The 22,760-nt window shown below is 34.7% G+C and overlaps 1 protein-coding gene across 8 annotated transcripts in view; it reads right to left on the minus strand.

The window, feature by feature from the left end:
- CACNA2D1 (calcium voltage-gated channel auxiliary subunit alpha2delta 1) overlaps positions 1 to 22,760 on the minus strand; it is a 376,639-nt gene that overhangs the window by 75,196 nt on the left and 278,683 nt on the right. For all 8 annotated transcript variants that reach the window (XM_064656439.1, XM_064656438.1, XM_064656437.1 and 5 more), the window contains exons 11-12: positions 8,675 to 8,833; positions 3,760 to 3,864 (exon numbers count right to left, since the gene is read on the minus strand). In XM_064656439.1, the coding sequence (XP_064512509.1) occupies positions 3,760 to 3,864; positions 8,675 to 8,833 (264 nt within the window). The remainder of the gene's footprint in view (positions 1 to 3,759; positions 3,865 to 8,674; positions 8,834 to 22,760) is intronic.

Below are 22,760 nucleotides of genomic sequence, written 5' to 3' on the forward strand. Positions count from 1 at the left end.
TGATACTGTCAAAAAAATCTCCAGAAAATAAGGTTGTATTGTATTAATCATGGAAGATAATTCTGTAGGAATGAGACATGAGACACAACTCACCATTCTGCTCCTGCCGGAGGGGTCAGACCAATCCTACCTGTGTGAGTCAGATCAATCCAGCCAACCCACACAAACCTTTACCATTCTACAAAAATTCAAACAACTAAAAGTGCATGAGGTATGTTTAAGGTCTTTTCCTACTCACATAAATTGAGCAATCCCTCCAAACACAGATTTCGGTGTGCACAATTTGCCCCAAAGATCTATGGTTTTCTATTTTCAACCCGAATTCAAAATTCTCAGGATAAACGCCTACTGGGCATACATTTCAATTAAATTTATATTGCTATCTTCAGTGAAGCTATCTGTAGGAGGAGTGCAAATAAAATGAAATTTAGCACCCTCACTCCTGAAATTTTAACACGTGTGGTATTTTGCACATTTAATGCGAGCACCCCAAATGTCACCAAAAAGGTAAACATGCCAGTTTTTAAATATCAAGCACAGCACATAGTTACAATATGTGACAATAAAATCTGGCTTTATAAAGGGAAAAAGGCACGCAAAGGTGAAACACAACTGTGATTTTCCACTTCAAACAGATAAAACCCAGAAATGTTCCTCCCCAAAACTGTTACATAAATTTTATGATAACCCTCATATTCATACTGTGAACTATTTGTAAAGACAGAAAATTATTTTAAATATATCTGTATGCTATTTCAAACAGATTAAACCCTATAATTTAAAAGAACAATTTTCCAGCCTCTAGATTCTAGGCTGGTCTTTTAGTAGTTTCCAGTTGTTTCTTGCATTCCTTCGCTTAACTTGAAGGTTGCACTATGGGCACTGCAAAAACCTGTACTAAGTCAAGTCATTTGATGGGCCAAAACTTACTAAAGCTTCTTTCATGCCAAGGAATTACAAAGTAACAGATATGAAGAAGAAAATACTTACTCAGCTGAAGCTATTTTACATCAGGCAGATGAAAAAAATGATTAATAGATTTGAATAAAAGGTCTTTTGTTTGCACAAGAAAAAAAAAGAAAGTTTGTAACATAGTGTGTCTAAGATGGAAAGTGACTGACTGCAACATAGGACAATAAAGATTCATCTTCTATATACTGTATGCAGAGCACAAAGATGGATGTTTAAATAAATGCAGAGCAGACAAGAAAATACATCAGCTGATAGATATTTATACTATAAACTGCTTCTACTGTAAAACACAGAAAACATTTTAACACCTTATATTAATAGTCCTGCTAGAAATGATAAATATAAAATTAGTCTTAAATTCATTGGGCTGCATATGAAATAAATTAAAGGACAACAGAACTGAGATACACATATCTTTAATATCTCATAATTTAATGTAAGAAAGCAGCCTACTGTGCAATCTAAGAAGGTAAGACCATATTTGTGATTATGACTTTGCAAAATTAAAAGCATATGTGTATTTTTCATGTTGGAATGCCTCTATCAATTCTGTTATTCTCTACTGGTAATGAATTAACACTAAATTACACAGAGTAGGAACAACAAAAGAGCTCACATCATCATTCTGGAATCAAATGTAGTCTTACTAAAGAGAGCATTATCACAAGCATGTTTTGTATTAGTCTTATTTTTAAAAATATTAGAATGGTATGAATGATATCGGGCAACTTCATTGCAATTCCTAAAAATGAATTTACTGGTCCAGTTTCATTAGAAGGTTTTCAACCATAAACTTCCCTTCAACACTACAATTGTTACTGATTGAAAGTGATAAGGACAAAGTAAATAAATCTTCGAATTACAACTGCATAAACTTTCTGGTATTGTAATTCCAATGTCACCTTGGAGAAAAGCAGTAAGGAGGGGTATCTAGCAACCCAGTACCTCATTAGACAAGGGTTTACTAAGATCTGAACTTGTAGAAATATAGAGCTTAAAGAAGTGTAGAAAATTTGCCTTTCATTGTATTGGCACTGCATTCCATTACATATGACAACATACTGACACACAGTGACCATTATCATCACTATGATACGTTTGCTGAATACAATAAAACCCCAAAACCCTCCTTCACCAGAGGGAACAGGAAAGTGACTGTGCATTGTATTATATATAACAGTATATATAAACCCACCCTAACCCTCAACAGTGCAAATTTACAGTATTAAATGATGCAGTAAAATAACCATTTAAAACTAGTAAATCCTCCATTTCATTTATTATACTTCACAGAATAATCAGTCATCAGGCATGATGTGATTAAGACCACAAATCTTGGCACTGCAAATCTGTTTTGTTGTTTGGACTGAATATTTTGCTATACTTTACTCCTAACAGAGCAAAATAAAAGAAAAAAAATAAGTTAATCATACATCTTCCCCCTTATGCACGTATTTTCCATAGCTGATGGTTGTTGTTGCAACACAGTAAAAGCTACCATGTCCGAATTTGAAGAGGAATCTCTGCATTTGTTTTCAGAATACAGCCATGTGTGTCACACAAGTGACTATGATTTCAATTCTCTCTTCCAACTGTCAGTTTAAAAAGTATTTTCAACTCAGACACAAAGATTAACTAAACCCACATTCTATGTGAGACACTAATATAAATCAGAAATAAAATGATTATTCAAGGTCACTGAGTGAATGACTGGTCAAGATACAAATTCTGTATTGCACTTCTACTTTTGAAAGGATTAATTCAGATATATGAAGATTTCCAACTGAATACTTTCACTGCTTTATGCATACACATTGATGGCAACTGTTAAAGTGCCTTGGTGATTTGCGTTCTAACTTTTAGCTGTTTTTCTGAAAACAGAAGAAAAAACAACCCACAAAAAACCCCATGTAGGCACATCCCTAAGCACTAGGAAAGGCAAATTCTCATTTACAGTGTAAATCCAGCTCATATTTCACTTCTATTTAGAATGTGATTAATCTTCTAATAATAATAAATAATGATTTGCACTGAAATATAGTAGGAGACAACTTTAAAAGGTGTTTTATTTCACACACACACATATGCATTTTTAAGTCTGTAAGTATGCAAAAGCCAGACAAGAAGTTTGATTAGATTCAAAACTTAAACCCAAAACCACCACAGCTAATAATCCAATTTAGTCTAAACAACAGAACTCATCCAGGGATTCTTGTGTTAAACCATAATTCTGGTTGACCACAGACCAAATTTCATCAGTAGAGAGCCATCCCACTTCTCACTAAGACATTCAGAGGTATAATTGAGCTCACTGGGAAAAATGTGAGTTTGTTCCAGCCCAAATCTATTAAGACTCAGTTTCTAACCTTGAGATTTCATTTTGCCTTTGCCTGACGAACAACAAAAGCACATAGAAAATATTCACAGTGAGGAGATACACATACATATATCATATCATATCAATTAACTACCTTTATTTCTACTGGATAATTCAGGGATTACACTAATGCAAAGTGTCAATAGAAAATTGAGTTCTTTATGGCTTACAGTATACTTCTGAATCACTTGAGACCAACAAGTCACAAAGTGTAAAATATTAAGTATATTTTGTGATTTCACAAATAAATGTTATAGACTGAGAAATCTTTAAGTGCCCTAGGGATCAAGAGTAATAATTTTTTTAAGAAGTACTTTATGCATACACCAAATATGCTTTCACTTCCATATTTATTATTTCCCTTTGTGCTGTTGTATTTTATACAGTAAAATATTTCACATATCACTTACTTTTTTGTCTTCATTATATTTATGAAAAATTTCTTGCGCTCTTTCTTCACCACCATCCGTAAACAACATAATAATCTTATTGCAGTTAGCTCTGGAGACACTGTGCTGTAGGAGACACAAACAGAAGTGTTTTTATATTTCAGGCTATAAGGAATAACAACTGCTATATCTGATGGCTTTTATATCTACATCCTTACTACTTTAACATGGTAATGGCAAAACTTCAAAAATATTTTAGAATTTTTTTCAGTACAGCCTTTTGAATGAGAAATAAAATAAAATAAACCAAAACCATTTTTCTGTTCCATGACACTTAAATATGACCCATTTCAGATCTGGACTAACACAGTGGAATAGGGATCTGGTGGTTCCTCTCACCTCCACAAACACCAGGAGAGCTCATACCCATCACATCAAACCCCCAGTGTTCCTATACAGATGTTCTGTGTGAGACTTGCACAGTGAGGGTCTCTAAACATTTTTACTTTTTTCTCATCCTTATTTTTTTCCTTATCCTTACTGTACCAGTGGAAATTTGTGAACAATGACCCTGTAATGAATTACTGAATATGCTTATTTTTTTCTGTTGGACTCCTACTCACAGAAACTATCCAGCTCACTGACTCCTTAAATGAAGCTCTGTCAATTTAGGCATCCTGTAGGTACGTCCACCCTATAAGCTCTGAAGTATTTTGCATTTTTTTCACATTTCTTTAAAATGTGTTTTATCTTTCAATTTTTTAATTCTTTCCTTGTTTTCTAAATTATTATTTTTAATACCTTGAAATGAATTGCTAATCTTTAGAAAAGTATCTTACAATCAGGTTTGCATAATAGCCAAGATGTGGCTTTCTAGATTATTAAAAACTCTCCATCACCTGCTTTTCTAATTAGGTTGCATCTCACAGCTGAAGAACAAAGTGAGTTCCATCATTTCTGGGGAGCAAGCCTGAAATAGAGAGAATTAAGAAGAAGACTCTCTGACTCCTAATTCATCAAAGTAACTAGTAAAGTCCCAGAGAAAAATGCAGTGTGTTTTGCAAAGGAATAAAAACATTGTTCCACAGGTAGAACAATAGAAGTGAGTATGAATTTTGGCTCCTTGTGGAAGGACCAAAGGCTCCTACTTTGGCATTCATCCTCTGTCTTCATTCTTTAAAGGTAAGAATCCAATCAAAGCAAATTGCTCATGACTCTTGCAGCCAGTGTTCCTTGCCCTTTGTATTGCATACAAATGGTCCCAATAATTTCAATTTCTCCTTCCAGAAGCCTGAATTTTGCTATATGAATTTTCTCTAGAGTCAGGAAAATAAATAGGACAGTTGTCCTTACAAAAGCACTCAGTTCCCCCCTGCTTTACTCTTTACGGCCACATAGCAACTGTCACCAGGCTGGTCACACTGAAACACCAAAAACAGCCCTCAAATATCACCCAGTAACTCTCAATATTGCATTCTAGAGTTCTACAATGCTTCAAGAAAACTAAAGCACAAAAACATAATTAACAGAGTAAGAATTATTCTTCAGAGATGATTTATGTTTATAGTTCAATATTCTGTGAATAATTACTTATTTATTAACTAAAAAAAAAAACAAACCAAAACACAAGCCCAAAGATTTTCTTACATGTAACAACATATAAAACCTTCTTGAAATCAATACATTCTCTCCAACCTCAACAGCACACTGTGTTTCAGTTGGAATTAAATAATTTATGATCATTTTTCACTTGCGAAATATAAGTTACAAGATACTGCTTTGGGCTGTAATCTTTCCGATATTAAAAAAGCAATAAAAGCAGAGTTGGATATTTCATAAATAAAGAAATTCACATGCATTTACAGTGGTTTAATATATAGGCCAAAATAAGGTCAGAGGGAACAAAAGAGAGATATCAAGGAAGGGGACCAAAACTTGCTCATATTATGAAACCTTCCCACTGATTTTGAAACAAGCACTACTATGGGCAATGTGAACTTGAGCTAGGCCTTTCTTTAACTGGTTAAATCAGGACTTTTCTAGTGGTCTACTCAGCATATGCTTATACAGTATGAGATGAACACAGTGGTTTATCTCCTAGTACTTACAGAAGGGCATTTACTTACACTACGCTGTCTAGACACTAAAGTCATGTCATAGGAAAAAACCTCAAGACTATAGCCTCCAAACATAATTGGAAATCTGAACATGAGTAAGTTCAAATCATATGATATTATATTCATATTACATATGAAGTGTTTAAAGCCAGTTTGGGTAGAGCTCTGAGCAAGCTGGTTTAGAGAGAAGTGCCCCTGCCCATAGTAGGGCAGTTGGAACTAGTTGATCTTTGATATGCCCACCAAGCCAGGCCATTCTGTGACTCTGAATTCTCCCACAATAAAAACTTTGCTTTTGGATGAATGAATTTAACACGTTAGTCTTTCAAAAGGCATCAAGGAAGGCAGAATTGCCTTTACAACACCTCTTATTCCCCCCCCCCCAACCCCCCCCCCTTTGGACTAAACAGGGGAGATACTGGCTCAGGATGTGAAAATAAGTGATTGTGAAAAGCTGATGCAGCAACTTCATAATTTTTCTGAACAGTTTGCCTCAGCAGTCCAACAGACCACAGATGAAAGGGAATGTGTTGCCTATACAGGAGCTTCCCCAGGACAAAAAACAATTTCTTAGCTTAAACCACAGAAGGATACAAGTTGGAACTAAGCTATGTATTAATTTTTAGCTCTCTCTTCTGTTTGATAAATGTCTTTTTTTATTCTTTCAAACAAGCAAGCAAAACATGATCCATTTATAGTATGGTTAAAATTACTTTTGTTTTATAAAAGTTTCACATCTTTAAAATTAACTCATTAAATGGCAGGTAACAATTATACCTTGTGACATGACACTTTAAACATTCATTTTTCACTATTTTTTCTTTGACAAATCATAGCTATTATGGCATGTTGGGAAAAACCCTCCTGGAACTGCTAAAGGTGAGGTATTATGCTTTTCAAAGAAATAACAAGTTAATATAACAATAAATAATGGGAAAATACTACATAAAAATCCAGATTATTGATAAACACTGGCATTAGTATGTTGAAAAAAACACAAGTGTCTATTTCCATTTGGCAACACATCAGACAGCAATCTATTCATGCCACAAGTGAAACATTGCTTCAGTGTTCTGGAAAATTGTTTGAAATAATTGTCATCCAGAAAGAGTACCCCAAAAATTATTATTAAAATTTGAGCAACACTGCATTTCTATGGGCCTTAAAGCAATTGGACTATTTGAATTCATAAATATACAACTGGAAACTATCTCACAACATATTTTTTATTATTTGCTTAAGGTGGTATTATATCATCATATTATATTGTCTTGTCACTGGAGTGTAGTGTTAAATCCATCACCAGCCCTTTACTCTTCCTGCTAAATGGATTTGCCAGTGTTTGGAGGGGATGACTGTATATCTATAGCCTCATGCAATCCACAATGTCCAGCCATAATTTACAGTCTTGCAGAGATCATGTGAGGCTAATCACACCTCTGCCTTCAGCTACGAAAGAGTTGGTCCCACTGTGACACTGATCTACCATTAATTTTTAAATAATATTTGAGTCCTACAAACAAGTCCACTTTGAGGTTTCCCCTGTGTTCAGCTTGTCTTAATGTTGCCTGCACACAAAGTATATATCTGGTATTCTATGTAATCCATAATTTTAAGGAAATATAAATGTCATGAGGAATATATTTGGAAAAATTCCTTGCCTTCCTCTTCTCTCTGCATGAGATGTCAACAGATGCAAAAAATGGGAAAATGTCATCCAGCCTGGACCAAAAATATCCAACAGACTTTAAAAATAACCATCAGCAGAGGGCACCCACTCATTTCTCCACCAAACCCTGCTGCTAAACTGAATAGTGGTCAACTGAGAAAATTCCCATGAAAACATTGCTTTTTCTTTTCCTACATCAAAATTTAAGAAGGGTAGAAATTTTTCAACCATTTCTAGCCTTAAATTGCATATACAATGTCAGGGAAGTGTCCTGAAGTCCAGAACCTGGCAGATTAGGGGGAAAAAATAAAGTAAAAACAAATATATTACAAAAAATCATAAGGAAAAGAATGCATTTCATACTTGTCAAGGCATATCCTTATCTGCTGTAAACTGATTCAGCTTTACTTGCACTAAGGTGGAGATCTAATATGAAGTTTTTACAAAGGTGAAAAGTAGAATTATTTTTTTAAACAACCACATAAACCATTAAAAATTTACTGATTAACTCTCAACATCTGTGGTAGATGGGAAACATTGCTATTCAAAAAAGTAGTGCTTGAGTGCAAATTAGAAAGTACAATGTATTTAAAACATAGTAACAATGCATTTATTTTTAAGGAAATTATTCTTTTTACACATGAGAAAGAAAAAGGAATTAGAATACTCCCAGATGCCTAATATCCCTCTATTAACTAACTCATTTCCTCTGCTCTATTCTGCTCAAGCCATGGTAAACTATTTATGACTTCTAATAAGTGTGAAATTTTAGGTTAACTAAACATTGCTAGGAGGTGCTGTGGTAAAATTAAAATAATAGCACTATAACACAGAGCTGTCCATTCTAACATTAACTGCAAGTTAACCACTACCATAAGTATGTGCCAACTGGGAATCACATGTTAAATGGAAAACCAGCTGAATGAACCAAAATAGTACAACACATTGAAAACCAAATTCATTCCCAAATCTTAGCAACCTGCTAGGGAATCTGCAAGGAAAAAACATTTCTGGGATAGATTTACTTGCTAAATAAAGGTTTGCACTTCAACCACTTAAGTTACACAATGAAGGAGCACCCAGTGGCCATCTGAACATTCAAGTTCTCCTGCTTCACCTGGCAGAAGAGAGATATTACTTAAACACTTACATTTAGCAGCTGTTCAAAAGCGTAGCTAAAGCCTTTTTTGTAATCTGTAATTCCTTTAGCAGAAATTTTATAGACAGCTTCTTTCAGTTTCTTCTTGTTCCTCACATTAGCTTGGACAAGATGATTAAAGCAACTGACGTTCTGAGCATTATTATTAAACTGTAAAATAAAAAGAAATGGTATTAAAACAGTTATTTTCTTTTCTGTGTACTGTAGTCCTAAAGATTTATGTTGTTTGGATCCATGAGATAAAGAATATCACACCTGGATTTTCATTTCCACTATTGAAAACGTCCAGCAGCATCTGGAGATTTCAAACTGGGGCAATAAATATATTTAAAAATAAAGGTATTTGGTGCTTCACCCAGTGGCAATCAAGAAAACTCTACTGTAATGGAAAAATTCCCACAAATTTTGTTTCAAGTTTATATCATAAAATAAAACTCAGACATGCTGACAAAATGAAAAACATAGGAAAATACATATTTTACTCTTTTTAATCACTGAAAAATACTAGTTGAGTTATCAGGTGACTTCTATATTGCACCTATTAGTTTGGTGATTTACAATGAAACCTACAGATCATATTCAATTAGTACATATACCTTATGGAAAGCAAAATACACTCTTGGGAAAAAGGAAGCACATGAGAGTATAGCTGCAAATACGAGAATATTGTTAATAGCAATACAAATTTGTGTATTGAGCACACAAGTGCTTCTGCTGTCCTACCCACATATCCATAAAAACTACTCCCTTTTAATTAATTTATATGATATTTTGACATTATGTAAAAACATTTATATGAGATTTTGACATTATATAAAAACATTTATATGAGATTTTGACATTATGTAAAAACATACACAGAAAGTTTTTAAGTGCAAGATGTTGTCTGCACAAGTAGAAATCAGTTTATGATCACCTGAAAATTCATCTCTGTGTAAATATATATACATTCATGTATACCTACAACTATATGTATTTTCAGAGAGAGAGAGAGAGATGCAGATATAGGTCTCACTTTTTAGCAGCACCACGTATGATTTTAACTCTAGTTTTGGATGAAAGTGCATATTACTGCATACAAGCTGTGTTTAACTCTATTTGAGTGAAAATCTCCTTTTAACTACAACACAGTGACTTTTATCTAAGATACTCTTGACTAATATTACTAAAACTACTGTCTTGTCCAATTTTAAACTGTTTCATCTGTCAAGATTTCTTATGTGAGCTTTTTTCCTCATCGGCAAAGATGATGTCCAAAAATCTCTGTAAACTCCATCTCAGTAAAGGCACTAAAATACAGATCTCCTAATTTACACTTCATCTGAAAGTAGATTATTATGCGTCTTCCTGATTATGGATCTTCAGTGAAAGTAAATGTAAACGTAATTTTGTCCTGTCAAACTTGTGCAAAGCCTTAAAATAATGTAAAAATCAGGCCATGTTGGTTTACTACTGCTAGATAGTTCAATAGTGCTCTATAGAATAAAGGTCACAGATTTCAATAAATGCTCAGACTACTTACCAGTCTAAAATAAATCACTAAGTACCAGGCACAAAGTGTAGAGAGACAGCTGCTGTCAGCAGCAAACACCAACTTGCCCTGTGACTGTAGGATACTTACAGCGAACAAAACTTAAAAGGATGGAAAGAATGATAATATCAAACCATTTTTTATAATGCCTACTATTTCAATTCAAGTTATTAGGATGCTTAGGAGGTAAGCAGACTTTTCCCTGTCCTGGAATCAGATGCTCCCTGCTGTTAGGACCCAATAAAATATGAACTACTTGTTATTATTCTCAAATATCCACTTTAATCAATGAGACTTCTGCTATGAAATTGCTAGAAACAAATGTATAACTGCAAATATAGTGGCAGAGATGGCATCTCTGCAAATGGCAGAGATGACTGACATAGGCTCATCCTCAGCAGAAGGCTTAGCCTAATTTGTTCCATATCCTTCTTGAAAACAGGCACAGAATTGCAACTGTGGAGATTTTGGGTGTAATTGAGCAAATCCAGGTGCTATTATGAGAGCCTTTGCTCTGTTGGATTCTTCCTTACAGTTCCATATGGAATATCTTATTCCCACAAAGAGGATGTGTGAAAGTGCCCCATGAACTAAAGAATTTAAAGCATGAATTCGTCTGCCTCATCTTGTCATATTTTTATTGCACCAGAAGCCCCTCCTGCATGTATGTAGAACCTAAACCTATTTTAATTTTGAGCATTAAGTAATTCATAACTAATCTAATACCTTGTCATTCTCATATTGCAATTATTTTGATAGGGTGCTTATTTTTGATTTTTCCTCATGAATTAATATTGTCTTTTTGTGAGACAACAATTTTTTTTTATGGTATAGCTGATGCTTTGCTGAGGACTGTATTAGCTAGCAAATAATATTGATACTTGCTAAGCAAAACATACTATGACAATACTCATATAAGAATCTTCATCTATCTTTCTAATTAATAAGAACAGTTATTACTCTGTCCCGATTTTATAGTTCTGGTCCCCAGGTGATTAAATATGTAGGAGCAAGTTATTCTCAAAAGACTTTATGCAAATTTTTCTGTCCCCCTTTCTGTCAATAAGCAGTTCCCAATGTATCACAAGGGGATAGCTGCTTCCAAAACATACAGAATCATAAATAAGTGCTTTATTTTTGAAAAATGCAGTGTTATATTCTATTCCAAGTAATCTATGGAAGAGTTAGTTGTATATAATGTTATAACAAAAGTGGTTTATTTATTTTCGTAATATTTTATTTATCGTGGCTTTAATTTTCACAACACCACAACCACAAATATACAATTATGTATCAAAATTATTTACAGTGACATAAATATGAAAACAGGATGAAAAAATGAAGATTAAAAATATTTTCCATTTCTCCCAGTGTCACTTCACCTTTAAAATAAATGAAGACATGGAATTGGATTACATATATTTAAGCTTGAATATTCCTTTAATGTATGTAATATTTCTCAAAAAAGAATATTTTGGTAGGACCAATAAAACCAGCATGTTTTGTTGCTTAAGCAAAACCACAAGATGATCACACAACTGTAATGAGTTTGATGAAAAACACTGACATACTCAATGGTGCTTCCAATAATAGTTTCTGCCAGAAGTAACCAGTAAATCACCCAATGGTTATTGGATACATAAACCATGTGGAAGTGAAAACAGTATTGTGCTGCGGAATTATTTCAGTTTGCCTCAACCTAGGTTTACAGTCATGATGGGAAAATTACAGCCATAAAGTAATTTTATAAAGAGAAGGTCTCAAAAGGAATTCTAATTCTTAGTTGGGTTGAAAGTACAGAACTTGTACTTGGAAAGTAGAAGAAAATGGTTTCCTCATAGGCAGCTCTGCTCTACAAAAGCCAATTTCATTTGAAAAACTAAAGTGAAAACACTGCTGTGGTCCATCAGTGACATTATATATGAATTATTTAATGTATAAAAGTAAGCATAAGTTTAATCCTATGGCCAGTGCATGCATTGTCTTGAGCTATAGCAAACAGCAGTTTAGACGTTCAAGCGAAAATTTAATGACCAGAGAAAATTTCTCCCTGAAGAGTCATTAACATTAAACTGCAAATCTAAATTGGTTGCTAGCAGCCCTGTAAATATATCAGCATAATTATTTCTATGAAGGTCAGGTATCTAGCATGTGGATCTGTAATTATGGCTACAAAAATGACATGTTAGAAATTGTCAGGAATACCAGCTCAAACTGTGGAAGAAGTTGACAAGTAAACTGTACTGCAGGACAATTACACATTAAACTGTACTGTACTGCACTCACTCATTGTGTAAACAGAACAAAGGGGCAAGGTCAAAACATCTGCATCTATAGATTGACAAATGCTGATGTAAAACCAAGGAGAGAAATGACACATTTGTAGGATGGAGAGTTACATCAACCAAAGTCTGCAAATGCTGGAATTTAATTAAGAAAATATATGGGCCAGCTGTTTCCAAAGATATCAGTCAAAGTTAATGTTAATGCCAGTCAGAAAAGCAGATGAGCAGAGTTTTCGATTAGATGAAGGAATCAGTAGTTGGAACAACAATCCTCCAAAATGAACATTTCCCTGTTTGCTAGGAGGTGAAGACAAAGTTGAAATGTGACTGATGAAAATTTTCAAATGGAGGAACAAAATTCAGGGTACATTTAACTAATTTGAACTCCAGTAAAGTACTGAAATGATAGAAGGATTTTGACTGTAAAAGCCTTCAGATCACCCATAAAACTGACTTTTCACATGAGACAAAAACCAGGACTGTTCAAAACTTTGAATCAGACAAACTGAGCCAGCTTTTAGTTATGCTCATGCGAAATATAATAACAATAGTGGCATTACAATTTTTTACATATTAAGATACCGAAAGCCAAAATAACTGCAATGAGCCTTTAATGATTACTCGTCACATTGCCTGACTCCTAAGCACTATAATAATTCTTTTTTCAGTTTAAAAGATTTCTTGAAAGCCAGTTAACAATATACGCAATCACTTAGTATTTAACTGCAGAAAAAACATGTAAGATTTCAAAAACCAGTTGCCACTTCAGAAAATCTATGTTCTTACAAAATCAAATTTTATCAAAGGAGTAAAATTAAGGTAATTACAATCCCTATTTTATTGAACAAGATACTCTCAGTGTATCTATACGAAATACATCAGTTGGGTATTTATCAGGCTGGCATTTCCCCCTAATTACTGCAGTAAATATAGCATATGTCACAAAAGTGCTACCAGTAAAAAGGAAATAAATGAAATTTGTTTATGATGCCATGGGCTTAGTGATTCACTTACAAAACAATAGATGACATTTGAAGGCAAACCGTTCAATTGTTAAAATGTAAAGACATCCTATATGGTATGTCACACTTGTAACAGCTCCTACTTTTTCAATTCTATAAAAAGCTTATTCTTTATTTAAGCTAGAATAAGAAGGGCTTGAAGGTAAACAGTTGGAAATCATGGAAAATAGGACAACTTTAAGCTTTTTTATTTTAAGGTATCATGAAATATTAATATAATTAAATTTGTCTAGTAATTATACCTACAAAGTATAAGATTCTAAATGCAGTTTTCACTAGATTATTTCTCACTACCCCATTTATTTATATCCTTTTGCAGTCCCCACCTTTGGGACGTCCCAGAACTATCCTCATTTCTGAGGAAATTAAGACCTCCTCTTCACAGGTTTGGGCAGGAACACCCAAGCCTGTTACTGGAGCACTAAAAGTGTGAGAGAACTCCATCTAGTTGACCTCAAAACACCAGTACAATCTTAAGCCATATATGAGGCAACTCAATAACTTGAAAGATGAGATAATGAACTCAACATGAAACTGTGAACAAAGGTGTTTGAGTTTAATTCTGCTTGAACTTTGTCATTCTGGAGGTCAGAAACAGAGTGGATCTGACAGTCTTACAAGGACTTCATCTTCTGATTGAGAGAAGGATCAACTTGCAAAACTAGTGAAAAATTACACAGAACTGCAGTAAAGGGTCTAAATTCTAGAGACCTTTCCCCTCTCTTGGGTAGTTCCATTGAGCTGTGGGCTCAACCAGACATGGACCTCTGCAATCCACAGTGCCCCAAGGGTTAAATTTGTGGAAAAGAGATTGCTATTCTCAAAACCTCTTCTAATTCCAGAATAGTTATTTATCCACTGCTAAAAGCCTCCTCTTTTCCAGTTTCAACTTGGAAATGCTTGTTTAAAAATTATTAAAACTCCTACCATAGCATGAGGATATTGGAGGATTCAAGGGAAATGAAACAGAAATGTTTATTTATTTCCTACATCTCATCTCACTCTAAGCACTCTGTGGATACACAGATCAAAAAATGAATAACAAGACCCTTCAGACAGATGTTTTCATTAAGAGGACAGTATAAGGTAAAAGAAGGGAGTAGAAAAAAAAAACCTTACAGAAAATATCTGAAATGAAGTAAGAAAGTATCAGTATTAAGAAGTTGGATATACAGAGACTGAAAAAAAATTGAGATGGTTAAGTAGGAAGATCAAAGCTATCACAAAGCCTGAGAAAAAACAGCAAACAAAATAAATGAGAAAAAAACTCAACATGCATAATATATTGTGGGCTTTTGCTTTAGGAAGTAACACCTAGTATATAACTCCTGGGGCCATCCACACTTTAGCATCACAGACATTTTCAAACATTACCAAGTATCTTGGACTCCTTGAAAAATACCACAGAACTTTTCTCATTTTATTGATGAGAAAAGTGAAGCAACAGGGAATAAAACGAATAAATCCAAGGCAAAGACTTGGCCACAAGCTTTAATCTCATTCCCCCACTACTAGAACATGCTTTTTTTCTTTGTGCAAGCAATTCCATGTCCTCAAATTTGCCTTTTAAATTGACATTAGTTATTTTGCTATAAGCCATTTAAACCACACAGTCAAACAGGACACAATTTCTAAAGCATGAATTCTCATAAACAGTTTATCACTTGAACTTCTTCAAAATGTACAAACAGCTAATGACATTCATTCTGAAGACTACAGCACTGAGAGACAAAAATCCCTGATTTAACAGGCAATGTATGAATTGATGAATATTTCAAATTCTCTTCTCTATATCCATTTATTCCTCTCTATAAATCTAAATAGATCTCAATCTCCTTAGAGATATATAAGGGATATAAATCCAAAATCCCACGTCAATCATTCTTTTTGCAAGTGTAGGAGGTTATTTAAATACAAGTAAAACATTTCAACTGATTCTCCTTCTTTTATGAAAGGAAACCTAAAGCATCCCCTTCATTGCACTGTCTTAGAATTCACATTTATGCAATGCTAGCAAAACAAGTAGGCTTTGAAAACAGCAGCAAAAGAAGAAATGTTATAAAGAATTAAAGAGTAATAGCTGAAAGCATTAATTTACATTTGTCAGAAAGTGTTTATTACTGTTTCTGACAGTCAACAGTTTTTTTCCTGCTGTATCTGATGTCTTCAAACACATGTGTATCTATATATACACATACCTATATAAATATGTTTATATATAGATATTTGCTTAATTGTTTGACATGATCAAGAAAGAAAGCTTCAGTCAATATTTATCAGATGCTTTCTGGACAAAGCACTAATCCACTGAGGAAAGCCACAGTTCTCAAATCAAAAAGCATAGCAATAAATTTATGTAAATCCTCAGGAAAAGATATCGAGGAAAGTACTAGTTCTGAGATTCAGTTTGAAAAACACAAAGTGTTTTGCAAATCATCTAGTTACTGGAAAATGCAAAAACATAAACACCAATAAATTATTAAAACTTTAAAAAACTTTTTCAAGTTTTAGTCACTAGGTGGCACTAAAACAAAAAAAGTTGAACTGGTCTTAAAAATACCTTGAAATAGGGAATTTTACACTTTTGGTAGAGGACATTGGTGTTTTCTGTGACTGGCATAAATTTCTCATTTCAATTAGACCAATAAAATATACTTGTGTTCCAAATGAGTGAAGAAACAGAAATATTAAAATCAAAACTTCCTTCTTAAATAAAAATTTCCACATCTTGAACACAAGAGGTCCCAGCTCCAGAATGAAAATTTACTTTTTCCATACAAGGGATCCACATTATCCAAACAACAAACAGTACTAATAATGGAAATCAGTAAACCAGCCTCCTTTCTAAATATCTTTCTGTGTCTCCAAAATCTGTAGAAGTGATAGCATATATACCAAGTACATAACACTAGGTCTTTGCAAATATCCAGATTTTCCCAACCATTCTCGCCTGCTGCTTTCTCTTTTCCCAGTTAGTTTACTAACATCTACTGATTCAACATGACGTGTTTAATCAGAATCCCCTGAAATTGCACTCCTAAATTAAACAAAAAAACCCCAAAACAACAAACCAAAGCAAAACCTAAAAAACTACCCTTCCAAAACTTCTGACATAAAAGGAGAACCTGCTTTTAACTGTATGTAAATAAACTCGAACAAAGCAGTAATTTCTATACTTAAACTTGGTCTAGAAACAAAACTTGCACATTTGTAATACGAAGATCCCAATAGCTGAATAAATCAGTAACATCATTCCAGGAATACCGAAAATTGAGGAAAACATAGTCTGCTTGCTGAAGACCTAATCAGATACTACTACTGCTGACTTTCAATCTGCTGAGGTTTGTTGCTATGCTACTCCTACCTCATGGCTAAATCAGCTGGGTGACCCAGTTGTATCTATACACATTAAATGAGCAATAGTGAAATAGATCTGATTTCACCGGGCTTTCATTTTGTAGCTAAACCCTGCTTTGTCGTTTTCTTTTTTTTTTTTTCCTGCTGCTTCAGGCTTGGTAATAGGATTTTAGGGTTAATCCCAAGAATAAGTGAATCTTGAATAAGGCCAGTTAGAATCTGTATTTCAGCAGTGAGCAGACAGCATTAATATTTATCAGGATCCATTTAGAGACTAGTATGCAAGCAATTTGCAAAGTTTTATTCCCATGTAAATCTCAGTACACAGAAAATCTGAGGCAATTCAAGCAATAAAGATTTGTAATTTGACATGCCAGAAAATAATATGTGATGTTAAAGTTCACCATTCATATCTTGCTATAGAATTACTATTTTCTCCTATCCTAGGAGTTACATGCAGAGACTCTTCAGGTATACAGTAGAATTCTATATATTCATTTTAGAGAAAATATAAAAAATTTATTCTAGTACTCAGAAGAGCACACCTGTATTTCTTTCCTTGTATCTCAAATATATAATGAAATAAAATTAGGATTATATGCCAATTTATATAACTGGCATTTCCTGAAATGTCATAAGTTTCTCATTTCACTGTGAAATGTTTACGTGTGTATTAGAGACCAGAGTCAGCAGAACTCAACAACAATAAAACTGTTGGATCACAAAGTATCTGTTGAAAAAATATTGCAGCACGATATGAGATAAATACTAGGGAAAAGACCAAATACTAGGCCAAAGTTTGCTCTCAGTTAGTTTTGTTAACCTTTCTAACCCATATAATTATCTGCACATAAATCAATGCAAAGCTCCCACTAACTAGCAAAGGATTAATGTTCAGACCATAAAGTAGATGCTGCACTGCCAATCTCAGTTACAACACAGACCGTTAGCGCAGGCTGAAAGATGAATTTGCTTAGCAAGACGAAATTTATGGTCTTTTTATGCTGCTGTGGCTAAATTAGTATGTATTATTTACTTAAAATCATGTGCTTCTGACTCCTACTGAAAAATTCAGTCCTGTAAACTTCAGCATCTCCCAGGGAAAGCTGGCTGATCTGAACCACTGCACTGCTGTGGTGCTGTGGCCCCATAGCCTGCCCTGCAAGGCACTGCTCCCTAGATATGCTGTGGGAGAGAGCTGTAAGAAGAAGACACTCCCTAGAAAATTATTTTGTAGACTTTTTTTTTATTCTCACCTGACTGGGGAAATCTTCATTCAGTCAAATTCAAGTTGCTTAAAACATGAATCACTCTTGCCAAAAAAGATGAACGTATGAAGTTGGAAGGGAGCCATAAGGATCACCAAGTCCAACTCCCTGCTCCATCCAGAACCACCTAAAACTAAACCACATGACTAAGAGCATTGTTCAGACACACATTTAACTCTGATAGGCTTGGAGTAATGACTCCTTCCCAAGGGTGCCAGTTCTAGTGCCAGACCACCCTCTCAGTGAAGAACCTTTTCCTAATGTCCAAACTGAACTTCCCTGGCATTCCTCATGTCCCCTCCCTGGTCAGCAGAGGTAAAGTTAAAAGGTTAAACAGCTATCTATAATTTCACTTGATATGCAAAGTTGCTACTCAGGGTATCGAAATGAAGATGAATGTCTAGTCAGCGCACCAAAATACAAGTCAAACACACATTTCAGCATCAGGCCACATAGCAGAGGGATAGAGCAGGCTACAGTGTCACCTGTGTGTTCCCACAGCTTGACTGTCACCCTTGTAGAGCAGAGCACTATTCCTGGCTGTACCTGGGGTTCCAGAGCAGTACGGATGCTGCAGCAGCAGTGCTGATGTGTGAGATGCTGCTCTTAGGCAGGAAAGCAAGAGACAAGAGGGAAAAGTGTGAGTCTTGAAAGCATGAGACTTGAGAAGTCAATGAGTACTTCATTCATGTTTCACTTGATTTAGGAGATCCTTTAGCTTCACTCCAAACTAAGACACTGCCTCACATAGTTATTACCTAACAAATACATGACTTTTTTAGAAAATATATTTTTATAAGGGGGATCATAGAACAAATGGCCTCCATCCTATCTCAAAACTTATAGACAACCTGCATTTTCTTCTTTTTCCACTAACATGGTGAGACGTCTTTCCCCAGAAGAACCACTAAACCCAGTCCAGCCCAGTCCCTTCTGAACTGGTACGGAATAAGACCGTTTGCCCACCACAAATTTTTAATTATATTTTCAAAATGCCCCCTAATAACAACCTTCTAGTTTGAAAGCTAACTCAGCAATGCTTTTTTGGTTCAGCATCTGACATGCCATAAAACCTCCCCAGGTCGATGATACATCTGACAAAGCAGAGGCCTCTTTAGTAAGATTTGTGCTTTGCTGAAAATCAAGAAACTGGAAATAGCCGACGGATTTATTAACCAGTGGAACCATGAGATAGAGCTGTCAAATAATTTTATATACCCCTAAACTATGCATTTTAAATACTATTTTTTGTATACTACCAAATTACTCTTTTTAAATACTACTCATATACTAGAGAGCTAGAATTTATTCTGGAAATCACAGACGCCCATGCCAGGTGTTGTTAGAAGTCTGACTCCATGACATTTGACAGCTATAAGAGGAGACAATAAAAATCTGTATTGATGCCCAAAGCAATCCCTCCAAGTAGGAATGGAGGTGACTTTTCTAGTCATCTGGAACTGTCAGCTATACTGCACAGTAATAAATGTATGGTTTCCAGCAACATCCCTGCTACTGACATCCTAATGCAGAATTTGAGCTTCTAATTTTCATTCCCTTTGGCTCTTCATGCACTCAAGCACTCTATTCCCTAGAATTAACACTTTGTGACAGATCTAAAATGAAACAGATCTTGTTTTAAGATTTGCCCTATTTCTTTTCCAAATCTTTCCATGTCTTTTTTCTCTCTTACATACATTTTGAACATTTTCCTTCCATGGTAAACTAAAATTACAGTTAATACTGTAAAGTGCATTTCAGGTTTGCACAGGACTTAGTATGGAATATTTAAGGGCAAAAAGAGGGTGAGGAAAGGGATGGATTTAAGTGATTTGGAAAGGAACAAGGAGGGTAAAACAGAGGTTTAAGGGGGAAAATTGTTGGTCTCATGTATATAGTTTATTGGTTGGGTTTTTTTTCTGGCCACCTTCTGCATCTCTTCAAGACTGTTCTGCCTTCTTATTAAACTCCATTTCTGCTTCCTTTCCTGTGTAAGGGACTTTCTATCCTGCACACGTGTCTGTGACTTCCATCCAGCTCAGCCAGAGAGAATAGCAGGATGAGGTTGTTGGCGCTGCCTGTGTTTACATAAATGCTCTGCATTTGTTTGTGTTATCTGTGGCCCAGTGTTTGTGTTATCTGTGGGATGGCCCAGTATGCATATATATATATGTGTGAATATAAGTTATGTATATATGTGCATATACGTGGGCTCCATGTGTATGTGCCCACGGGGGATACATTTGTTTGGATCTGAGGCTTGGAGCTGCAGCAGCCTCAACTCTCTTGAGCTGTTAAATTGAGCATGATATTCTTTCGACTCACAGGAAAAAGAGTATATGTATAAACAAACAAATTCCTGAATTCAGATGGCTTAGTTATTATTTTGTAATTCTAAAAGAAAAATAACTTCATTTTCTAAAGGTTTCTTAAGTTTATGTATAACTATGTAAGGTTCAGTTTAAATGAGAAATCAAGAAAAAATTGTTGAAACGTGCTTTCTTTCTAAATTCTGCAGTAATAGATCAAGTATGGCCAGACAGTCTTTGAATACAAACATGAGTAGCTTCTGTGGGGGATCTGGCTGGCTGCAGTTACAAAGGCTTCGTAGCTCGAACACAGTTCTGAGCTGAACATGACAACTTGGCTTCTGGAGATGGCCCTGGTGCTAGCTTGTAGTTTTGAGAGTGAGAAGATTTGATCCTGCACTAATATCACTGTGGTTATTTTGTTATACTGGTTTTACACATTGACATATCATTTAAAGTGAGATATTAAAGAAAAATATAAGCAAGCACCATAGGGAGTAGTATCATTGGGACAGAAAAGTAACACTTCATTTTCACCTCTTTGTCATAGACTATGCTGTATTTGTCCTCCTTATGTGAGTCTTTGCTGTTCTGTCCTATTGCACAAACTATTGCAGGGCTGGTTAAACTGCAGTTAACAAGAAATTTTTATGTACACTAGGAATAAGAGAAAGCCTAACTACTGAACACATCTCTTGCTAGATAGACATGGCTAAACTGTTAAGTATTAAGAAAAGAAAATAACTACTTTGTATATATTCCCTGTTTACAAAGATGAAGGCTAACCTATTTGTATCCTACAAGAATGATGAAGTAATTTCCAGCCCATTAGTAACTAAGGTGAGTGATGAACAACTACCTGGGATAAACATTTAAGTCAGCAGGACAAAACAAAAAGAAAAAAAAAAAATCAACCAACAGCCAAAATCTTTAGGTATTCTTGATTTAAGGCTAAGAGGGGCAATGAGACACTCTAATCTGACCTCTTGCATACTGTCTCACACCCATATATCACTGGTTATTAAATTTCCCTCAGATACTTCTGCAATAAACTGTAACGATTACATTTACTTGTAGATGTTTGCTTAAAATGCATCTTCCAGAAAGGCATTATATATTGATACGAAGACTACAGGAATCTTTCCTTGCAATTTTTTGATGCATATTAACTGCTTATGTGCCATTATTTGGCTTCAACTAGTGGTTCTTGGAGTGTTTTTATCTCACATTTTTGAAAGCCCGTGGCTGCACGGGTTTCCCCAGTGACAGCACTTCTCATTTGTGATCAAATTAGTTATTAGACTATTTATTTCTGTACCTTGGAACAGACAAAAAAAAGGTCAAATTCTGTGAGTTTGAAAGTGTGTCTCAAAACCAGCTTCTCAGGTCTGTGAGAAGATGTTTTCAAGAAAAAAGCAATCAACTGAAAACCACTTTCAGTCCTCAGAGAAGACACCTACAATATTTTTTTGTTAAATCTGATCCAATCCTTTTCATGTTAAATTAGTGGTATGTTCCACATTTATATAATAGTATTCAGGCAGAACAAAGGAGACATACAGTCAAAATCTGAGTTCAAATACTCATAATTTGCCTCTCAGGAGGAAAAGTGAACAATCAATCCATACACTATTTAGATGGGAAATTGTCTCTAGCCATGTCACTGAAGTGGTACAAGCATTTCTAGTTCATCACGTCAGATGAAGATTGAAAGAAGTTTAACTCTTAGTGGTCATTTACTTTTTCTTAACAACAAACTGTGTAATTTGCTTTCATGAGGATCAGAGTCCCACTGAAGTCAACCTCATTTCAAAAAAGTCAGCTGATATAATATCCTCCCTACCCTAATCTTCCTCTCAACTCCAGCCTCACATGAAATACTTTAACATGACTTCACTGACTCCTTTCTTATCTTTTGTTTCTGAAGGGAAAGTAAAAAAAAACATAAAGCTGCAGGCAGATAACCATTTCATACCACCATACTACCATAATTCTTCCTACTCTCATTAATCTATTACAAAAAAAAATTTTCTAACTTCTTAACAGTCCCTGGATTTCCACAATTTCCAAAGTCTTTCCATTGTTATTTGCAAAATATTCATCTTCATTACATTTGGTAAACATGTCCTCCAGGTATATTTCCCATACTTATATTACCATAGACACATTGCCTTACTCGACCTGTAATTATTAGCACTGCAGAAAGTGAATACTAGATTTTGATCAAAACTTCTCTGAGTTTCGTTTAACCTTGGACCTACAGTGCTTATTAAACATAGGTGTATGAAAAAAAACATTCAATTCA

This window comes from Pseudopipra pipra, chromosome 5, assembly GCF_036250125.1.
Source record: "Pseudopipra pipra isolate bDixPip1 chromosome 5, bDixPip1.hap1, whole genome shotgun sequence".
NCBI classification, from domain to species: Eukaryota; Metazoa; Chordata; class Aves; order Passeriformes; family Pipridae; genus Pseudopipra; species Pseudopipra pipra.